The sequence below is a fragment of the Delphinapterus leucas genome, chromosome X, assembly GCF_059928025.1.
Source record: "Delphinapterus leucas isolate spDelLeu-1000000601 "Yukka" chromosome X, BTC_Dleu_Yukka2, whole genome shotgun sequence".
Lineage (NCBI taxonomy): Eukaryota > Metazoa > Chordata > Mammalia > Artiodactyla > Monodontidae > Delphinapterus > Delphinapterus leucas.
In genome coordinates this window covers 94101706-94125257 of record NC_143150.1, presented here as the reverse complement: position 1 = coordinate 94125257, position 23552 = coordinate 94101706, and the positions used below count along the sequence as shown (strand labels likewise).

At 43.3% G+C, this 23552-nt stretch overlaps 1 protein-coding gene across 2 annotated transcripts in view; it reads left to right on the top strand.

Moving 5' to 3' along the window:
- MAOA (monoamine oxidase A) overlaps positions 1-23552 on the top strand; it is an 82402-nt gene that overhangs the window by 43593 nt on the left and 15257 nt on the right. Inside the window, exons 4-10 of one of the 2 annotated variants that reach the window (XM_022556399.3) lie at positions 3794-3898; positions 4589-4680; positions 12299-12440; positions 15411-15560; positions 15990-16149; positions 17023-17119; positions 20744-20797. In XM_022556399.3, coding sequence (XP_022412107.1) covers positions 3794-3898; positions 4589-4680; positions 12299-12440; positions 15411-15560; positions 15990-16149; positions 17023-17119; positions 20744-20797 — 800 coding nt within the window. Of the gene's footprint in view, positions 1-3793; positions 3899-4588; positions 4681-12298; positions 12441-15410; positions 15561-15989; positions 16150-17022; positions 17120-20743; positions 20802-23552 lie in introns of those variants that run through there. The other variant, XM_089904601.1, reaches the window with a different exon arrangement.

Sequence of the window (23552 nt, the reverse complement as noted above, 5' to 3'; positions counted from 1 at the left end):
ATCAGTGTGTTAAGAACGCCCTCCCCCTGCCCTCATTGGGCGGGCATCCAAGAAATAAAAAAAATTAAATTAAAAAAAAAAACTGTCCTCTCCTGGCAATAGTCTCCCTTTATTATGAACACTGGTAGATTGAATGTGTGGTTTCTCAAAGGAACTTAAGTATTTGGGGCACAATTCCAGGGACACTGTATCCTACTCGACATCAACTTCTGCTGTGTCAAAGACATTTTAGAGATTAAAGGCCACTTAGTAAGGGTAGGAAGGTTTCATAGTATAGGCACAAAATGGAACTTGACTTTTACCCAAGATTTATTTTAATTTTTATTTTTAAAGAGCAGTAGCCATGTAGAAGTATTCCAGGAGATCCTGCCTCACACTCTTAGGTCTTAAAGGCATTTCTTGCTGAGAAGTGATTTAGGATTGCAAAACAGCTGACACTTTTGTGAGAAAACTATAGAATCACATTTAAGATACTGAGAAGGTCTGTTCGGAAGCAGTCCTTACCCAACCAAGAGCCGTCTCTAGGCCCTCCCATTGCCCTACTTTAGAGATTTACACATGCAAAAAGTAGTCTTGAGTTGTTTAGTTTAGACGCAGGGCATGGAGGAAATAAGCCTTCCAGGGGCTTGTGAGAAAGGAAGAGGTACGTGCCTGTTCCCACATACATGCATTTCTTTAGCAAATTTAGATTTTTCTGTGGAATAAAAGTAGAGAAGCCAGGGCTTCCCTGGTAGTGCAGTGGTTAAGAATCTGCCTGCCAATGCAGGGGACACGGGCTTGAGCCCTGTTCCAGGAAGATCCCACATGCCGCGGAGCAGCTAAGCCCGTGCGCCACAACTACTGAGCCTGCGCTCTAGAGCCTGCAAGCCACAACTACTGAGCTGGTTCGCCTAGAGCCCGTGCTCCTCAACAAGAGAAGCCACGAAAGTGAGAAGCCCACGCACCTCAACGAAGAGTAGCCCCTGCTCGCCGCAACTAGAGAAAGCCCACGCAGCAACAAAGACCCAACGTAGCCCAAAAAAAAGAGTAGAAAAACCAAAAACTGCTAAGAGTGAAACACTCATGAAACCCTTTTATCAACTTGGTGCCTCTGTCAACAGGATAAAAATTAACGTCATGGTGGGCCTTTATGATCTTCTTTTAAAATATTCCATGGCTCCCATTTCTAAAAATGATTGCCAGGCTAGACCCTTCTCTTTCCCTGAACTCTTCACCTCTCCTGCCACCTCTCTTTGTTTATCAAAGCTCAGATCATGGGGTCTTTAGGACCTTGTGTGAAATCATATTCTGGTTGGTATCATCCCGTGAAGAAGTTCATTGGGAATGTGGGACACATTTTGTTGAATTTTATTTATAGTACTTAATGTCCCCAGATGATTAAGCATATTGAAGGGTTTTTTTAAACAAGTTTTTTCAAAGCAAAGATCAGTTTGGTATGAGACTATTACTTGAACATAAGGAACATATAGATTTTTCCCCATTTCAATTAAGGGAAGAATTATAACAAGAACCAACTGTTCTGAAGGCTGCCCGTGATCTATTACTTAACCCAGTGTCTCTCCTCTCCATAGTTATTTTTGTGTCTGCCCGTTTTTCTCAGAACATGCTTCTGCATTTTCCAAAGTTGACCCTGTTACCCCAGAGCTTCTTAGTTTCCTTGTTTATTCCTTAGAAACATAAAAGATGTGTGGAAGACTGATAAGTTTCATATTTCAAAGTTCTCTTTCTTTTAATCAGGAAGTTTAAGATGTCTCTAGGACAAAACTATCTCAACATTCCATCAACCATGTAGGAAGCTGGAAATCTCAAGTTTTATAAGCAAGGGTTTTGGGAGCAGGAAATTTCTGTCCTACTGTTTTCTAGCTAATATCCCTGGGCTTTAGTTTCCTCATTTATAAAATGGGAATATTAATAGCTCTTGCCTCCAGAGGGTTGGGGTGAGCATTACATGAGATAATGCACATGAAGAGCTTAGGCCAGTACCAGGCATGGAAAAAGATCTCAATAAATGTTAGTAATAATGGCGGTGATGGTGGTAGTGATGATGATAAAGGATCTGGAGTCTTAAAAAGTTATATTGGAGCACTGCAGCATAGCATTTTCAGATAAGAAATCAGGTCACATAATCTGCCAAGGTTATTTGAATTTGCTACTGTGGAAGGGAAAATTACTTCTTTGTCACTTAATATCTGCCATATATTCTTACTCAGTTGGAGTGTGTGTGTATGAATGTGCGCACACGAATACAAATGCTCTTATGTCTCATGTCCCTGCCTTGATGGTCAGGAGTTTTGCTTTAGCCCTTTTTTTAAAATCCAGCTCTTAATATTGTTCAGTGCACACAGTAGCCTTTCTACAAATATTGAATATGTTTCTATTTGATAAAATCAAAATCTTGTGCAAAATTGTATTAATAGACAGTGTTTTCACCTTATGAAGGTTTACAAGATGTTTTAAAGAAAAAGGAATTAAATTAGGAAATAAAGGGAATTCCCTGGCAGTCCAGTGGTTAGGACTCTGTGCTTCCACTGCAGAGGGTACAGGTTCATTCCCTGGTCGGAGAGCTAAGATCCTGCAAGCTGTGTGGTGCGACCAAAAAAAAAAGAAGGAAATAAAGTCTTAGAAACTATCTAGACATGCTCTCTTTTCCTAAGGATTCACCCTCCCCTCACAGGAGCACAGTGCCTGTCACACAACTGAAATGAAGTAAATGGCAGCTAATAATTAGCTGTCTTTGTGTTGGAGGTTTTGGTACCAAGCAATAGAAACCAACTCAGGCTCACAAGAGAGGATTTACTGAAAGGATATCAGAGGGCCCACAAAATCAATGGGAGGCTAAAGGGCCACACTTGAGAATGGGCAGAGACCAGGGAAACTCTAGCAATTTAGGGGCAGGAACCACAACCATGGTCTTTACAGCAGGAAGCATCTGCTCAGCGTGCTGCCATGGGGAGGGAGAACCCAGAGTCAACTTTCTTCTGTGCTTGGGTGACCCATTGCAGGGTCAGAGTCCTCTGAGAGTGTGTGATTGGCCAAACTCACATCACAGACTCACAGCCTGGCCGAGGCGAGAGAAAGAATCTAACCCATCGCCTTCTGGAATGGGAGATGGTACCCAGGACTGTCCTTTCTACACATCTATTCACAGAGGAGAAGATTCAGTTTCCCAAGAAGAAACCAAAGTGCTTACTAGGAAAGGGGAACAGATGCTGGACAACCCAAAATGGCAAATGCCCATTATTCCACATTTCTAATATTTTGATTCTTGACTTTGGGCATGGTCCATAGTCTAGTCAGTCTTTATTTAGCCTGTGTGAACCTTAAGACATAGTTTGAGATATTCCACTTTGTTATTCCAGTCCTGTATGTGGTCCAGAGACAGTCCTCCATGTCGTCATCCTGCTCTCATCTGAGTGGGAACATCCTTTCAAAGAGATTAGATAAGAACTCAGGAGCTGAGAATATTGTGGCATCAATGTGAGATACCGGGATGAGCTACCTTTATTTATTTATTTGTTTGTTTGTTTGTTTATTCTATGTAAGTAGAAACAAGTTCAAGGCTATTATTTCCTGTAAGTTAAAAACGGGTAATATAACACCAGGGAAATCTTGCTAATCTAATTGAAATTTGGGGCCTGTATAGGTCAAATATATTTACTGTCCATCAAAGGTGATGTTTTTGACACAGTAGAGGATCCTGTTTCCTTGAAAATGGCTCGTAGGCTGGTTGGTTTGGGATTTTTTGAATGTCATCCTAATTTAAGGTATTATCCTTTGCTTTTAAATGTTACAGGGGAGAACTTATCCATTTCGGGGTGCCTTCCCTCCAGTGTGGAATCCCATTGCCTATCTGGATTACAACAATCTGTGGCGGACAATGGATAACATGGGAAAGGAGGTAAGGTGTGTGTGCAGCTTGCACATGACCTGTTACTGAAATATCAACAGCAAATGTTTAGTATCCATCCTTCCACAGTGCAGGGAACATTGCTCTGGACGTTGATGCATATCATTTCCAGTGTACCCAACAACTCTGCCAAGCTGGTAGTATTTCTGCTTTACAAATGAAGAAAATCAGTGCCGAGGGGTTACATAATTTCCCCAAGACCACACAACAAGGGACAGGATTCAAACCCACATGTCTCTGATGCTAATGTGTGTGCCTGTGTTTTCAACCTATGCCACTGAGAATTTATGTGACATATTTTTGCCGGGAGTCCTACTTATAGTGATCTTATCCGTATGTTATGCCACTTGAGATAGTAAAGGAGAGAAGGATTCGTTTCCCCAAAGTTTTAAAATGGGTGTTAGCTTTCAATAATAATTATGATGTTGACCATCATAATTACATATTAATTTATACATATATATATGTATTATTATTATTATTTTGGCAACAGCATTAAGGCATAGAATCCAAAGAGCTATCCATCCCAAACCCACCACTATCTATACATAGAATTCTATGCCAATCACACAGTCCAACATAGACAGAGAAACCAGTTTTCAGAGGTTTTCCTGAGGGCCTCTTGGCAGGGCAGTGGGCAGTAACCATCAGACCTAAATGTGGGCCCTTCTTTCTCTGCAGATTCCAGCTGATGCACCGTGGGAGGCACCACATGCAGAGGAATGGGATAAGATGACCATGAAAGATCTCATCGAAAAAATCTGCTGGACAAAGTAACCTTGACTAGTTAAAACATTTTTTTTAATCTTCCCTTCAGATCGTTCCTATCCTATCTTGAACTGCAGTGTTTTTCTTCATAAGTTATAGGAAAAAAGTGAAGAGGAAACTTAATGACCTTTCCATCAGTAGCAACTTTGGGGGCCCTTTAGACACTCAGAGCAGGATTGAACATAAAATGTATCTAAAACATAAGAAGAAAAGTAGGTGAAGGAAGCTGAACTTTTTTTTTTTAATGAAACGGTTGTGTGCTTTGCAATAAAAGAAGTAATTGTGTTTTCAGATAATATAGAGGTCAGCTACAGAAGCAATTTGGAAAGATATTAAAGTAATTTAATATAAATATAGAAGAACTGGAGGGAAGCTAGTCTATATTAATGAAAAATATAAATGATATGTTTTCACTGAGAATCTGTGTTATTAGCTGAGTTACTTACAGATCATTCAGCCAGCATTTTGGGGCTGCTATGTGAAAGCACAGTATGAAGCACTGAGGAATGGTGGTGAACTTGTTAGGCATGGCCCCTAACCTCACGGAGTTGATATATTTTTAGCAGGAGAGACTGTCATTATACACATATTACATAATTCTAAGAGAGACTGAAACTGGGAACCTGACCTGTCTGATGGCAAAGGAGAGATTGCTTGTTGAAGCAATCTTTAAACAGAAACCAAGGAGTTAGTACATCAACTAAGAATGAGCCACAGAGGATGGGAAGGGACAGGGAAGGATGGATGGTGTCGGGGCAAGGAATCTTCCAGGAATGTGCCCTAATGGATGTGGAAAACAGGAAAGATAGATGGTGTGAGAGGATGGTATCTTCCATGAATGAGCCATAATAGATGGGGGGAGACAGGAAGGGTGGATGCTATGGGAATTAAGAATCTTCATGGAAGGTGCCATAGGGGATGGGGGAAGACAGGAAGGGTGTTTAGTGTGGGGAAGTGTTATCTTGCAGGAGGAGTAACAGTGGATGGGGGAGTTAGGAAGTGTGGATGGTGTGCAGAGGTGGTATATGCCAGGAATGATCTAGTAGTTGAAGGAAACAAGAAAATGGATGTTGTGAGGGGATGGTATCTTTCAGGAATGAGCCACAGTGGATGGAAGGAGACAGGAAAGATGGATGGTGTGTGCAGATGGTATCTTCCAAGAATGAGCCAGTTGATGGGAAAGAAAGGAAGAGTGGATGGTGTGAGGTGATGGTATCTTCAGGAATGAGCAACAGTGGATGGGGAGATAGGAGGGTAGACGGGTCGGATTGTATCTTCCAGGAATGAGCTATAGTGCATGAGGGGAGACAGAAAGGATGTATAGTGCAGTAGGATGATATCTTCCAGGAGTGAGCCATTAACCATGGAGGGGGACAGGAAGGGTGGATAGTGTGTGGGGTTGGTACATTCAGGAATAAACCATATTGTATGCAGGTGTCAGGAACAGTGGATGACGTGGCAGAATGGTTTCTTCTGAGAGTGAGCCACTGTTGACAGGGGAAACAGGAAAGATGGATGGCGTGGGAAGATGGTATGTGCCAGGAATGAGCCATAGTGCATGGGTAGAGACAGGAAGGATAGATGGTGTGGTGGGATGGTGTCTTCCAGGATAAGCCACAGTAGATGGGGGAGGGTGTGTGATGTGGGGATAGTATCTTTGGGGAATGTACCAGTCGGTGGAGGATATAAGAGATATATTATGTGAGATGATGGTATCTTTCAGGAATGAGTCACAGAGGATGGGGGGAGAGAGGAAAGAGGGATGGTATGTGTAGATGGTATCCTCCAAGAATAAGTCAGTTGATGGAGGAGACAGGAAGAGTGGATGCTGTGGGGAGATGATATCTTCCACGAATAAAGTCAGCTGATGGGTGAGACAGGAAGAGTATGGTGTGAGGGGATGGTATCATCAAGGAATGAGCAACAGTGGATGGTGGAGAAAGTAAGGATGGATGATGTGAATGATGATATCTTTCTGGAATGAGCCACAGTGGATGGGCATAGATGGAGAAAGGTGGATGATGTGACAGAATGGTATCTTCCAGAAATAAGCCATAGTGCATAAGGGAGACAGTAAGGATGGTTTATTTGGTGGGATGGTGTCACCAGGAATGAACCACAGTGCATGGGGGAAAGGGAAAGGATGGACAGTGTGGTGGTATGGTATCTTCCAGGAATGAGCCAGTTGATGGGAGAGAAAGGAGGAGTGGGTGGTGTGAGAGGATGGTGTCTTCCAGGAATAAGCCACAGTGCATGGAGGGAGACATGAAAGATGGATGGTTTGGTGGAATGATATCTTCCAGGAAAGAGCCATAGTGCAAGGGGAGAGACAGGAAGGATGGATCCTGTGGGAGATGTTATTGTTACCAAGTCCAAGCTCTCTTTGCTTGCCACACGACAGGCCAATGAATCGGAGACGAGATGTTGAGGCAAGGAGTATGACTTTATTCAGAAAGTCGGCAGACCGAGAAGATGGCAGACTAGTGTCTCTGAAAAACCATCTTCTCGGAGCCTGGATGCCAGTTTCTTTTATAGAATCAGAGAGGGAGAGGCGGTGAGGAAGTAAAGTAAAAGGGTCATCAGTCTTGCAAAACATCTCCTGGAATGACCAGCCTCTGTGAGGGGTTGTGTTAGTTTCTTCTTTCTTGCAGCCATTCACAGGTGGGCGGGGTCAGATGGCCCCCCTGTGAGCTGAACAGCAGAGGGGCAGGGTTCCCTGAGGCAGGCCATTATGTATGATTAGAATAACAAAAGCAACGAAAAGCAAAGGTTAAAGTCAAAGAAACAGGTCCAACGTAGAGTCCGATTTAGCTCTACCCTGTTACATTACATTCCAGGATTGACCCATAGTTGATGGTGGGGACAGGATGAGTGTATGGTATCTATCAAGAATGAGCCACTGTGGATGTGGGAGACAGAAAAGATGGATGGTGTGGGAGGATGGTTGTTCTAGGAGTGAGACGTCGAGGATGGGGGTTGGGGAGGAAGGGTGCATGGTGTGGAGGAATGGTATATTCCAGGAATGAGCCACAGAGTGTAGGGGGAGATGGTAAGGATGGATGAGATAGGGGGATTTATGTTCCTGGAATGAGATGCAATTAATGGGAGCAGACAGCAAGGGTAGATGGTATGGGAAGATGTTGTCTTCCAGTAATGAGTCAGTTTTGGGGAGAGACTAGAAGTTTCCATGGTATCTTCTAGCAATGAAGGAGAGTGAGTTGGGAGGGGTGGGGGCAGGGGCCCACAGGAAAGCTAGATGGTTTGAGGGGAGGGTATCTTTCAGGAATGAGCTACAGTGACTGTAGGGGGAAACAGGAAGGGTGGATGAGGTGGGGGCAAGGTATCTTCTAGAACTGAGACAAGTATTGGGGGAGATAGGAATGATGTGTGGTGTGAGAGACTCCATCTTCCAAGAATGAGCCACAGTGGATTGTGGTTCTATGGGAAAATATATGGTGTGGGAGGATGGTATCTTCCAGGAATGAACCACAGTGGATAGGGGAAGACAGTAAGGGGGTAGATGGTGTGAGGAGATGGTATAGGCCAGGATTAAACCATAGTGGATGGTGGGTTACAGGAAGGATGGATGGTGTGGGAAGATGGTATCTACCAGGAATGTCCAACTGTGGATGTGGGAAACAGAAAAGATGGATGGTGTGGGAGGATGGTATGTTCCAGGCGTCAGCCATAGTTGATGGGGGGCACAAAAAGGTGGATGGTGTGAGAACGTGGTATCTTCCAGGTATGAGCCATTGTGAATGGGAACGACAGGAAAAGTGAATGCTGTAAGTGGATGGTGTCATCCAGGAATGAGCGACAGTGACTGGGGTGGGGGGAGAGGAAGGGTGGATGATGTGGGAGCATGGTATCTTCCAGGAATGAGACAAGTGATGGGGGAAGACAGGAATGATGGATGGTGTGAGATGCCATCTTCCAGGAATGAGTCACAGTAGATGGCAGTAGACAGGAAAAAGTGCATGGTGTGGGAGGATGGTATCTTCCAGGAATGAACCACAGTGAGTGGGGGAGATAGGATGTGTGTGGTTGATTGGGAATTTCCAGGAATGAGCCATAGTGGATTGGGGGGGAGGGGTACAGGAAGGGTGCATGGTATAGGGGAATGGTATGTTCTAGGAGTCAACCATAGTTGTAGGGAGGAGACAAAAAGGGTGGATGATGTGGAAATATGGTATCTTCCAGGTATGAGCTACTGTGGATGGGGGAAACAGGAAAGACGGGAATAGTATCTTGCAGGAATACAGCAGTTGATGGGGATATCAACAGCAGTTGATGGGGATAGGAAGAGTAAATATAGTAAGGGAATGATATTTTCCTCGAATGCACCAAGTAGGTAGGGTGAGATGGGTGGGGGGATGGGTGGGGGGATGGTATCTTCTAGGAATGAACCAGGCACCATCCAGGAATGAACTGCAGTGATTGACGGTAGACAGGTGGGTGCATGGTGGGGAGAATGGTATCTTCCAGGAATGAATCAGGGTAATGGGGAAGTGAGAGTGTCAACAGGAAAGTTAGATGGTGTGGTTACATGATGTGATAGTATCTTCCAGGAACGAGTCACTGTGGACGGGGAGACAGGAAAGATGGATGGTGTGGGGGAATGGTATCTTCCAGGAATATCGGTTAATCGGAGGGAGTCAGGAAGGATGGATGGTGAGGTGAATGTTTTCTTCCAGTGATAAACCACTGTTGGGAGAGGCAGAGTAGATGGCATCTACTGGAATGAGCCAGTTGATGGGTGGAGACAGGACATGTAGTTGTGGGGTGAATTATATGTTCCAGGAATGAGTTACAGTGTATGGGGTGAAAGAGGAAGAATGGATGGTATAGGATGTTGGTATCTTCTAGGAGAGAGCCACAGTGATGGGGGGGCAAGATACCATGTCCCCACATCTTCCACCATGCTTGTCTCCCCTCACAGTCACTGTAGCTCATTCCTGGATGATACCATCTCCTCATACTCTTCCTGTCTTCCCCCATCTACTATGGCTCATTCCTGGAAGATACCATTCCCCCCACCCATCCACCTTTCTGTCTCCCCCTACCTGCTGTGACTAATTCCAGGAAGATACCACGTCCTCACACCATCCACTATTCCTTTCTCCCCCATCAACTGGCTCATTCCTGGAAGATACCATACTAACATACAATGAACGCTCCTGTCTCCCCCCTTTCTACTGTGATTCATTCCTGGACCACACCATCCCCTCTTCCTTTCCCTCCCCCCCCCATCACTGTGGCTCATTCCAGGAAGATACCATTCACCACATCTTCCAGGAATGAGCCACAGTGGGTAGGGGAAGAGGGGAAGGATGGATGATGTGGGGGGATGGTATGCCTAGGATTAAACCATAGTGTATGGAAAGGATAGGAAGAGTGGATGGCATGGGGGGATGGTATCTTCCAGGAATCAGTGACTGTAGATGGGGAAGACAGGAAAGATGGATGATGTTTGGATGGTATGTGCTTGGAATGAGCCATAGTATGTGGGGGGGAGACTGGAAGAGTGATGGTGTGAGGAGATGGTGTGGTCCAGGAATGAACCATAGTAAAATGGGGGGAAACAGAAGGGTTGATTATATGTTGAGATGATATCTTTCAAGAATGAGCTAGTTGATGGGAGAGACAGGAATAGTGGGTGGAGTGAGGATATGGTATCTCCCAGGAATTAACCACAGTGCATGAGGGGAGACAGGAATGATGAGTGGTGTGTGTTTGTGGGGGAAGGGTGGCATCTTCCAGGAATGCACCAGTTATGTGTGTGTGGGGGTGTGTACAGGAAGATTAGATGGTATGGTTGTGTGAGGAGATGGTATCTTCCAGGAATGAGCCACAATGATGGGGGATATAGCAGGAGTAATATAGTGAGGGAACCGGTATCTTCCAAGATGAGATACAGTGGTTAGGAGGAGACAGGAAGCCATTGGAGTGATGGCATCTTCCAGGAAGGAACCACAGCGCTTGGTGGGGGAATGCTACAGGAAGAGTGGATGGTGTGAAAAGGTGGTATATGAGGCATGAACCACAGTGATTGTGAGAGGAGACAGGTAGGGTGAATGTTCTGGGTGCAAGGTATCAGGAAGGGATGAGCCACACTGGATGGGCTGTACACACGATAGATGAGTGATGTGGGGGACAGTATCTTTCAGGAATGAGCCACTGTGGATGGGGGTGGGGGACAGGTTGGTGCATGCTGGGTGTGAAGAATGGTATCTTCCAGGAATGAATCACAGTGTATGGGGGATACAGGAAAGATGGATGATGTAGGAGGATGGTATCTTCCAGGAATGACCTGCAATTAATGGTGGGGGACTGTCAGGAAGGATAGATGGTGAGGGGGATGCTTTCATCCAATGATGTATCAGTTATTGAGAGAGACAGGAAGAGTGAATGGTATCTTAAAGGAATGAGCCAATTGATGGGGGATACAGGACTGAAGGATGGATGGTGTTGGGGGATCATATATCTTCCACAAATGAGCACACTGGATGAGTGGAGATCGGACATGTGGGTATGGGGAGGATATATGTTCCAGAAATGAGTCATAATGAATTGGATAAAACAGGACCAATAGATGGTGTGGGGTGTCGGTATCTCACAGGGGTGAGCCACAGTGATGGGGCAAGACAGGAAAGATGGATGATGTAGTGAATGGTATCTTTCAGGAATAAGCCATAGTGGATGGAGGAGACAGGAGATAGGGTTAGTGGCGGGGATGATGTTCCAGTAGCGAGCCTTAGTAGATGGGGAAAAATAAGGAAGGGGAGGGATGGTTTCTTTCAGGAATGAATCCTGAATGATGGGATGGATGGAAGCATAAATGGTTGAGGCATGATATTTTCCAGTTATTAGCCACAGATAATGGCGGGAAATGTGAAGGTTGGATAGTGTGGGAAATGCTCCCCCACCCCAGTATAGGGAACAGGGAACAGCTTCTGAAGGCCCTGAGATGGGGAGATTGACACGTTTTAGCAATGAATGGAGAGTATACCTGGATCATAAAGATGCCATGAGGAAGTGATGGAATGAGAGTTTGGAGAACTTGTTGACAGGCTGATGGTGCAAGATACATTGGCCATATTCAAGACTTTTGACTTTTGCTGTGAATGTCACTGAAGGATTTTAAGCAGAGTGGGGTTTTATTTGTTTGTTTGTTTTTTAAGTTTTGGACTGTTAAAACACTTAATTGGCTGTAATGTAGAGAAGGATCATGAGGGCCCAGGAGCAGCCACCATTGTTTTAAGCCAGGTGAGGGACAGTGGTAGCCTGGACCAGGGTGGGAGCAGGGGGGGTGTTAAGGAGAGAAAGTTTGTTCAAATAAATGCAGACAATATCCTTAATGAACTCTGACAAGCATATTAACCCTTTAGATTGCATTGGGATTAGCATGTTTGGACTAACCCATAATTTCCTAAAAGTAAGGGAAAAGTTTATTTTCCCCAAGAGTTAAAATCTGCATTCCTTCAGAAATTGAGTCCATGAGTTGTTTTTTTTCAAAAGCAATAGAACTGTTTTCCAGCCATGCTAAATTGTGTTTTAAAAAGGTAATGTCCTGTGAAGCATGTACGTATTTACTCCTGACTTCCGCTCTTGTTCTGTGACCAGGACTGCTAGGCAGTTTGCATCTCTCTTTGTGAATATCAATGTGACCTCTGAACCCCACGAGGTGTCTGCCCTATGGTTCTTGTGGTATGTGAAGCAGTGTGGAGGCACCACTCGGATATTCTCCATTACCAATGGGGGCCAGGTACGGAGTGTCCATTCTCACACTAAACTTCATTTGTGATTTTGCCCTCATCGAGTGCAGTACCTTAATACTTGCTTCTGTATTTTGAAACATGAGTGAATTTGAAACATGGATTTTTGAAACGATCTCCAAAAAACTTTTCTGAAAACAGAATTTCTCATTTCCTTTTCTTGTTCCTGAAAATAAGTTCACAACTAAAGAATGTTTCATTTTGAATTAATTAGGTTTGAGGAATTCAGTTCCTTCCTTTTGGAAGTAGGTAAAATTAGACTATTTATGTAGGAGGAGCTAAATTACTAAAATCAACTTATTTCCAAAAATTTCTAGTACTTGTAAAATTGTACTTCAAGTCATCTCTGTTCCAGACATGAGGCTTTTTTGTCCCATTCTGTGTCTCGGAGTTATTATTTTATGTTAACTGTTATAGAATGGAAGTGACTATTCTTTCTTCTAATTCAAGTGATTTATTGGTTACTCTTTCAATAGTAAATTCTACATTTTGGCTTCTAAATTTTTGCTGCCCACTAGCATTTGCCCAGCTTCCATACTACTGCCATTACTGATGAATGAACTCATTTGACTCACTGGCTGGACACACAGCAAACCAGTGGTGAAACCAGAATCTTAATTCCCTGGTTTTCCAGATTCTGAGATTCTTTGTTTCAAGGCTATCCTTTATCGGAAGAAAATGGATATCTCTTTTCTAGGAATGTTATGCCTCGATGGGCTAAGGTTTAATTAGGATCAGTTTACTTCTAACTTATGTTCTGTTTCATAGTGTGAGGTGTAGAGTCCTTGTCAACTGAGTGAAATGTTCCTTTCCTTGGGAGATCTCCAGAAGTCCCCAAGTTGTTCTTGTGGGCCCAAGAGTTATTGCCCATTTGACCCTTAGCTTTAGCAAACTTAAGGCAGTTGCATTTTTTAAGTGTCTTTACACTTAGAAATCCCACATTACTCTTTTTAACCTATATTTTACTTTCTGAGATATCATGACTCGTATTTTATATTTACATCCCTCATTCAGGGGAGCCAAGATACTTCTAGGCAAACTCCACATGACCTTTTGGAGGGCACAGTTCACATTATGAATCTCAGACCATTATCACAGTATCTTTACAAAGAACTTAGACTTATCCTTTAATAGTTTAGTTCCAGAAATACTAGACGCGAAGGAGTGGATAGTGAACACAAATGGAAATAGTTCATGGTCTTTCCACTATACTAACATTCAAAGTAACTCTTGGAAAACAGAAGTCACATCATAAATTAAATGGTCCCAGTTTTGTGAGGAAGGATGGATCATGAATTTAGGGCTAAACTGCTTTGGGAATATTTTTATAAAGAACTGTGGTTGTGTCATTAGAACAATAGCCAGTTATTCAAGTGTAAGAATCATTCTGTGGCTGCTGACACAGGCTTTCTGGAAGGTGATTGTCAAATGTTGGGCTGTTCTTCAGTCTACCTACATGTATTTGTAACCATTCAAAGAATCTTCTACAGCAGGCTAAAGACATTCCCCCTGGCTCTTACAAAATGCACTGTATTAAGGACTGACCTTAGATTAAGCTGGAAGCATGACCATGGTGAGTGTAGCAGATGGCAGTAGGGCAGAGCACTTGTGGTCTTACAGAGCTGCTCAGGGGGACTATTTCACAGTATCTGGAGGAATAGGCAGAGGCTTAGTCTTCACCCTTCGGCCCCCGCAGTGGAACTTCCGGGCATTTTGGCAAAAGTTTCTCAAGAGCTGAGGTTTGGATTCTTAGAACATCATTGGGTGATGACCAGGTGATCCTTGAGAGCACCATGAGCCTGTTCTGCCTAGACAACCCTGGGCTGGGACTTTAAGAAACCGAGGGGAGTTAGAAACCGCATCCCCATCTCAGTGAAACTAGAAAAAAATAATTAATTAAAAGAAAAGAAATCTTCTGAAAGTTTAGATTCCCGTACAGACTATGAAGCCAAGGCCCCCCTACCCATCGGCTGCTGGGTCACATGTGGGCCTTTTTGGTTCCAAAAATCACGCAACTTCATGTCTGCTATATTGTTTGTGTCTTCTAATGAGCCCAATGCCAGGGCCTTGCCCGTTGAAGGAGATCAATCAAGGGTTGTTGTCTTGAGTTGAACAGTTTTTAGCAAAGAGAAGGTCATTATAGTTTGTGTTTACACTTGGAACATAAAGAATAAAGACAAAAGCTTCACACATAATCTCACCCCGTCTACTGTTAACATTTTAATGTATTTCCTCATTAAGATTATACCATATAAGTGGTTTATATATTTTACTTTTTCACTATTAAATTATTTAAAATATCAAACAAAAAAGAAAGAAAGAAACCGCATCCCCTGGGAGAAGTGCAGCATCCTCCCTGTCCCAGGGTTCCCTCTATGCACTGCACTCTTGGGCACTTGAAGCCCACGGACTTGCTGTTACTTGCATTCGGTCAAGGTGCCAGTGGTATAGGGGAACCTTCCTTCTGATTCTGTGATTTTATTTTAAATTTCTATTGGGGTATAGTTGACTTGCAATGTTGTGTTAGTTTCAGGTGTACAGCAAAGTGAATCAGTTATACATATGCATATGTCCACTCTTTTTTAGGTTCTTTTCCCACATAGGCCATTACAGAGTATTGAGTAGAGTTCCCTGTGCTATACAGTAGGCCCTTATTAGTTATCTATTTTATATATAGTAGTGTGTATGTGTCAATCCCTATCTCCCAATTTATCCCTCCCCAGCCATTCTGTGATTTTATAAGCTGGTAACAGCTTTTCGTCACCAGACGCTGTGTAGAGCATGATGATTGAGGTATCTTGGTAGACTGCCTCTGTCCTAATGAGTTCTTCCAATAGTTAAGGGTGCAGAGGGTGGAGGTATGGCCTGTGACTTTCTGGAGGTTTCTGATCAGTGGTAAATATGATCTTCCTTCCTTGGGCTTTTATAACATTTCCTTTCCTGCCTGCCTTCTCCTGTAGGAACGGAAGTTTGTAGGTGGATCTGGTCAAGTAAGCGAGCGGATAATGCACCTCCTCGGGGACAGAGTGAAGCTGAGGTGTCCTGTCACCTATGTTGACCAGTCAGGTGACAACATCATGATAGAGACATTGAATCATCAACTTTATGAGGTAATTCAGTTTCATCAAAAAAGAGCGTATTTTATGGGACTTCCCTGGTGGTCCATTAGTTAGGACTCCCCGCTTGCACAGCAGGGGGCACAGGTTCGATCCCTGGCGGGGGAACTAAGATCCTGCATGCCGCACATCAAGGCCGAAAAAAAAAGAGAAACTTATATTAAATAGGTCTCCTGTCTTCTGTAGCTTCTAACTAAATATAATCCAAGCAGTGGCGTAATTAATGCTGGCGTATTTCTGACTCGGTCTTCCAAATTACCAGACTTGGTCGACTGCCTTATTCTGTTTTGTTGCCTCACAGTGGCCTCATACTGTACATTGTTACTGCTTACTGTCATTCGAAATGGTAAATGTGATGTTTCACGCTCCCTGCAAAGACTGCGACTCAGGTTTGAGATGGTATCTTGTGTCTGTGTGTTTTAGTGCCGATACGTAATTAGTGCCGTCCCTCCAACTTTGACTGCCAAGATACACTTCAGACCAGAGCTTCCTTCAGAGAGAAACCAGTTAATTCAGCGTCTTCCAATGGGGGCTGTCATTAAGTGCATGATGTATTACAAGGAGGCCTTTTGGAAGAAAAAGGGTAGGTTGCACTTATTCATGTTTAAATTGTATTAAGCAAAGACCATGCTCTTTTAGGAACATTTTATGCTACACACTGAACAGAAAAAAAGATAAGTGTTTCCAGCTGGTAGAGAAAGGATCGGAAATCTCAGTCTGTCCACTCCTCATAGCCCCGGGCAACACAAAATGACCCCAAGAGCGCTTGCTGGCAGTGGGGGGGAAGGAAGAGGTCCCTCTGGTCGTGGGACCACATTGCCCAGACCCCTGGCATATGTCTCACCACTTACTCTTCATGAGCAGAGGCAAAGGAGCACCATGGAAAGAGCACTCCTTTGAAGTTACACATCCCTGGGCTCCACTTGCTTACTAGCTGTGAGGCCTCAAATGACACTTCACCTCTCTCAGCCTCAGCCTCTGTGTAAAATGGTAATGAGACCTGCTGTTGGGGTGTTGTGAGGATAAAATGAGGCAGAGTCTGGGCAGATATGGTGTCTGTTGTTGCTAAGCCTTCAGCTCACACTCAAAGGATTCCTTCCTGCCACTTCTTCCATGGTTTCACAGGGGCGATTCCCTCTGACACACCCTCCTCTTTCCCATGTATTCCAGGACTCCAGGGCCATCTTCATTTTACTCATGCACTGATCATACCTGACCTTTATGTAAAGGTCACCGAGATGGGTCATTTTCTAATGGGTCTGGGTGACCAACCAAACATCCTTGTATAGTCAGTGTGCGTATTTAATAGTAAATAACTTCTAGAGTTGGGGCAAAGACCCATAGTTTAAGATTTGCCTTCCTCTTAGAAAAAGAGTTATATATATATATATATATATATCCCTCTTAAATCTCTGGTGAGGTTACTCAATCTCCTATTGATTTTCTTCTGGTTAAGATTACTGTGGCTGTATGATCATCGAAGACGAGGAAGCTCCGATTTCAATAACCCTGGATGACACCAAGCCAGATGGATCGCTGCCCGCCATCATGGGGTAAGTTAGAGCTGGGTGTTCTGCATTTTTCAAACTCTGTTGATGTATTGGTGTGTGTGCTGGCAGAACATGTTGTTTTGCACTAGAGCTCAAGCAATGCTGAATAACCCTACAGACAATTTATGTCATGTTTCCATGTATGAAAATATTAGAGTATGTGGCACAAGAACACTGAGAAACTTTACTAAAATTAACACCACTTTGAACTTGTGCCCATATGTTTCTTTCCCCCATAAACTTACACGTGGAGGACAGAGAAAAAAACGCAGCTAGACAGGCGGGATGGTAGACCACCTTGCCTACAGGATGTTGACAACCATTCTGGAATGAGAACTGTTTTATCCTGTAAAACCTTCCAAAGTTATGTTTTCTGGGCTTTATTCCTTTCTCCATTCTAGACATCACTACCTAGCAAGTGTCAATATGTTAATTGTTGGAATTCCCTGGTGGTCCAGTGGTTAGGACTCCGCGCTTTTGCCGCCGAGGGCCCGGATTCGATCCCTGGTCGAGGAACTAAGATCCCACAAGCTGTGTGGCACAGCCAAAAAAAAAAAAAAAAAAAAGAAAGTGAAGAAAAATATGTTAATTATTACCCTGGGAGATAAGATGGATGACTAATGAGGAAGTGCAGTTCAAAGGAGAACCAGGCCTTGAGTGTAGGGCACTTTTTCCAGTAGGTCACTCTATGGCTACTTCACCAGGGATGGTCCAGGGCAAGGTTCTGTGTCTGGAAGAGGAGAGCTCTTTTTCTCTCCTACCATCCCCTCACACGGCTGCTCTGCCCTCTGGAGACTAGGGGTCCAGAGAGGGAATCGGAGCTCCCACAAAGAGATTTCTAAGGAGTGCCGTAGCCTCCCAGTTGCCATGTCTTTTAGTCCTCCTCAAAGCAATACAAACAAAAGGGCTATTTATTCTACCACATTGCAATAAAAGAGCACAGCTTCTATAGCAGTCAGTGACTTTAGAAACCAGTGGTTTTCCCCTTCACCCCGAGGAGAGTTGAGCTCATGTGCATTGCATCACTGAAGGGAAATTACAAAATCAAAAGGAGCAGACCCATGACCCTAGGGACTTAGAAAAAGGCTATGCTACTGGACTGCCAACAAGACATTTTATAACTACTTCTCTGGCTGTAAAATATAAGAAATAGCACCAGCCTCCCTGGTAAGGGCAGGTGCTCACAATGTAAAGACTATAGGAACATTGCACCCTGTTCATCTCTGACCCCCCGGGCAAGAAAATACATAGATTGTTTGGGCAGTTTGCCGTCGCCTTCTATGTGCCAAAGAAATGCAGGAGGTTGAGGTAGAGGTTTCAGGAGACTTGTCGGTCAAGATCAATCCAACTGTAGATGAAAGAATATTGATGTTCTTCTTGCCCTGGGTATTAAATATTGCGGCATCTGCTCTTCCGGCATTTCTTTACGTTTTTTAACAAGGACATGTATTGCAGAAGCCTTCTAGATGGTAATGGGCTTATTTAGGCAGCTCCTAGAAAGTGATACTCTGATCTGTTTTATCTGGACAATCGCTTCCACCCTGTTCTTGCCTTGAAGCTATATTGCCTCTACCCTGCTCTTTGCTCTAGGCAATGAAAGCCTTGAAGACAGGGGTGGTATAATTGCCCAGCACTGTTTGTGATAACTAGTGCCTTTTGGAAACTAGAAAGGACCTTGTACTTTAGAGCTGTGAAATGTTCCCAACCCAAAGCCAGGATGTTTAATTTCTCCAATAAAACACCAAAGGAAGTTCAATGATAGTTGTCCGTTGTTACAATTAGATCAAAGAGGTTATTTCATTCATGACTTGAGATTTGACAGATATAGCCAAACCTAACTGCCCTTTATTTTTTTTTAAACATCTTTATTGGGGTATAATTGCTTTACAATGGTGTGTTAGTTTCTGCTTTATAACAGTGAATCAGTTATACATATACATATTTTCCCATATCTCTTCCCTCTTGTGTCTCCCTCCCTCCCACCCTCCCTATCCCACCCCTCCAGGCGGTCACAAAGCACCGAGCTGATCTCCCTGTGCTATGCGGCTGCTTCCCACTAGAAAAGGGAATTGTAAAAAGCACCCAAGATCTAAAAGGGTTTTCAGATAAATCATTTAATCTTTTATCAGATGTTGGTGATTTTCATTGAAATACTGCATAAGTCTAAAATGATTGATTCTTGCAGAAACCTAAAATTTAACTAAAATCATTACCAGCAAGCCACAACATAAAGTGTTAGTTAAATCAACCAAAATCATGACTATGTCCCCAGAAGTTCAATGGTTCAAATTTCTTAAACAGTCCACAGCTTTGTATCTTTGTTTCGCAGAATGATCTCGAATAACAACTCTAAAGGAATTGCCAATCAAATTGAAGAACAGTTTAATTGGGAGGGGGGCTTGAGGGAGAGGATGAAATACCTGTTTTCAGCCCTCACATTTTCAGTCTTGATCTACTTGTCTTTTCGGTCTAGAACAAAAGAATACAATTTTAAAACTTTTTTTAAATGGAGAAAGAATTTCATTGTCCTTTAGCTCATTTGGATTTTTTGAAAGCTTTCTAATAATAGCATAACTAAGGATTTCTTGTCACAATTCAATTCTTTAAAATATACATGCAATTAGTAATATCAGTATAATAAATAGAATCTATTTGATTAAAGGGAAGCAGAGAGATTATAACTGAGTTTTACTGAGTCACTGAATTTGAGGACTATGCTAGGCCAGTTTTCCAGGAAGCCAACTCGGGGATGGAGATTTGGGTGCAGGAGGTTCTTCAGGAACTGCTATGGGGACCGCTACCTGGGGGGAAGGGAAGGAATCAGGATTGAGCAGAGGGAGAGGCTGGGCTCCGGTGTTGCCCCAACAGAGGCCAAAGCCATCCCTTGGGAAACTCTGGAGCGGGGATGGCCCTTCAGAGGTGTCTGCACTGAGACGAGGGGGTGGGCTTTGGTACCCACCACACTCCAGAGCCAGTCATTCTGGGAAGGGATGGGACCTTGCACCAGGCAGTTCTCTGCTACAGAGTGCAATTGCTAGGGAGGGGTTTGGTTGTGAGCTGAGGGTAATGAGCATTCGGTCCTGAAGAGGGATCTGGGTGGCCCACCATGGCAGCCACTACAGGCACTTTTTTTTTTGGCCACGCCTCGTGGCATACGGGATCTCATTGCTCCCCGACCAAGGATCGAACCCGTGCCCCCTGCAGTGGAGGCACAGAGTCCTAACCACTGGACCGCCAGGGAATTCCCAACAAGCACTTATTGATATTTGTTTTTCCAGCTTTTATCAAGTACTTGGCAGACGGCAACAGTCATTACCAGGATAATCATTTAAAGCAACATTAATTCATCTGACAGTTCATTTCCTACTGTATGCCAAGGACTGTGCTAAACTTTGGGGGTAAAATATTGAGTAGGAGGTGACCTGTTGTTTAGGATCCCACAGCCTAGCAGGGAGGACAGAGAGGCAGATGAAGACAGTCTGGCATTTGCTCTAGTAGAGGGAAATAATGGGAGGGTGTGGGAGAGTCTATTAATGCTGAGTAGGTGGAGGCAAGAACACTTTAAAGAGACAACTCTTAAGATAAACCACTGTCGCCTAATCGTTTAAATGTAACCTCTCTCTCCAGCTTCATCCTTGCTCGAAAAGCTGACCGCCTTGCTAAAGTCCATAAAGAACTAAGGTAAGTATTTACACCTGAAATGTATAAAAGGTTAGCTTTATATTGTGCTTGTTGCACTAACAACAGGATAACAGCATTATGAAAACTGCAATAATTCATTAATCTCAAAATCTCAACAAATCAACCTTTTTGTATTTCACTACGCCCCCTTGACTCAGTCCTTGCCCATATGCGTATATCAATTTAGTGTCACATCTTTGTGTTCATTTTACAGTGGTTGGGAGGTAGGCTTTCCCAGTAAATGGGTGGAGAAAAATCATTTAAAAAAGTTAGCTGTGAATAAAGCTTAAAAGGACAAGTCCCAATCACCTTGCCAGACCATTAGTCTTTCTCCAAGGTTCTCTGACATGTACTTTTCCTGAAAAGCAAATCTATACATAGGTCTTCCAACCTATTCCAACTTGTATACATAAAAGTATGCTCCTTTGATTATCTGGGATACAGCTCTGATGTTCCCTTCTCCCAAGAGCTTCCCAGTAGAAAACAATTATTTTAGAACAATGGCTTTTTTCTTTTTGTCTCCCTTTCTCTCTTTCTGTTTTGTTGTATTTGTTTTGCTTTGTTTTGCACTGGAATCCTTTGTTCAAGTAAAATCTTACCTGGAACTCTTACCTGGAAACACTCATTAGGCTGTTGGGGGGGCTGCCTCTGGACATTTCTGGGCTTCCCTTCTTTAGGGTAACCCTAAATCCTTTGTTAGCTTTTGAAGAGGGCCAATACGCAGGCAAATGTATACTTCTCTCTGCATTTGATTTAAAAATTAAGCAGCAAATCCACTAGCAGCCCTTGCTTTGAGAGCTACTTTGATGACTTTGCAAGTCAGAGAAAGGCCGCAGAAGTTCCCACGTTTGCACACGGATTTGTTTATTTGAGCAGCCGTGAGATTTGATGTCAGGAAGGGGGAACCCTTTTGTTGTTCGCCTACTCACTCAATAGAGGAAGAATTTGGGGGTCCAGTGATGGGGAATGATTTGTTCAAGGCTCCACTGCTAGCTTCTGACAAAGTCAAAAATAGCATCGAATGTGTGCTTTTTTTCATTACGTCACACTAAGCTTGACATTTTCTTTTGGATTTCCTGCATTCCCTCCTTATTAATAGTAAAATAAATACCAGCCTGGATGTAGACATTTGGTTATGATTCCACATAGTGGCTAAACTTCTCAAAATTTGTATAAGGCAAAAACCCTTAGAACTCCGAATGTCATTGACTAAAGTAATGGTTCTCAGGACCAACTGCATCAACATTTCCCAAAGAATGTTTGGAAAATTCTTCTGAGGCTGGTAGATTATGATTTGGTAGGTTAGGGGTGGGGCCCGAGTACTTGTATTTTTTAACAAGCTTTTTGAGTGATTATGGTGAGCAGCCAGATTTGGAAACCAGTGGGTAAATTCAACTTGCACAATGACCTCTTTTGGCCATCATTTAAAGTATGCTCTGTTGGGACTTCCCTGGTGGCGCAGTGGTTAAGAATCTGCCTGCCAATGCAGGGGACACTGGTCTGGGAAGATCCCACACGCCGCGGAGCAACTAAGCCCGTGCGCCACAACTACTGAGCCTGCGCTCTAGAGCCCACAAGTCACAGCTACTGAGCCCGCGTGCTGCAACTACTGAAGCCCGTGCGCCTGGAGCCTGTGCTCTGCAACAAGAGAAGCCACCGCAATCAGAAGCCCGTGCACTGCAACGAAGAGTAGCCCCCGCTCGCTGCAACTAGAGAAAGCCCTCGCGCAGCAATGAAGACCCAACGCAGCCAATAATTAATTAATTAATTTTTTAAAAAATAGTAAAGTATGTTGTGTTATTTTTAGAGTCCAGCTAATCAATCAGTGCATTGCTCCAACATCCTTATCTTATATAACTTTTCTAAAATATTTTTATATTAATGGGAGGAAGGGATGGAGAAGATAATTTCCTGATGTGTTTGTATGAGCTAATCCTTGACTCATTTAATAATGTGAAGTATAGTAAATAATGACTTATATTTCTATTATTACTAGTTTATTGTTCATGAATGAAAAATTGCCTACGAAGTAGGTTGATTAGATTTTAAGGTTAACTCTGTTTTAACAAAGATTTTATTATTTTTTATATACTGAAAATAAGTTAAGCATTATTAAGTTTTTCAGAATAATGATTGTCAATACTTTTGTTTTCTAATTGACTCAAAATGTCAGAATTATTTCTTGTAACACTCATGTGAAGTAGGTAAGAATCAGTCACCTATCTTATCATAGAATAGGAAAGATGGTACCATACTTGGCTGAGGATGGATTTTGATTCAGTAAAATTTTATTGAGCACTTACTATAGGAGGGATGCTCAGGAGAGTAGACCCTCGACCTGCCATTAATTAGCTGAGTGATGTTGAGCCAGTCTCTTCCGTGCACTGAGCCTCAGCCTCCTCATGTCTGAAATGAGGGGCTTGGATTAGACAGAGAGAGATAGTCAGGTGGACAGTAGTCTTGAGACTTCTTCCAGTTCTGCCTTTCCTTTATCATTATTGATCTGTAGTATGAACAGCTCCTTGAAGGAGCTGTATAAATGGTGTAAGTGTGAGCATTTGGATAAATTTATAAAGCCACATTATTCAGAGAGATTGGGGACACATTTAAAAAATATTTTCTAATATAACTTGGCAACATTAAATTGGCGTCTTTTTTTTTGGCTGTGCTGCACGGCTTGCGGGATCTTAGTTCCCCGACCAGGGATCAAACCCGGGCCCCCGGCAGTGAAAGTGCAGAGTCCTAACCACTGGAC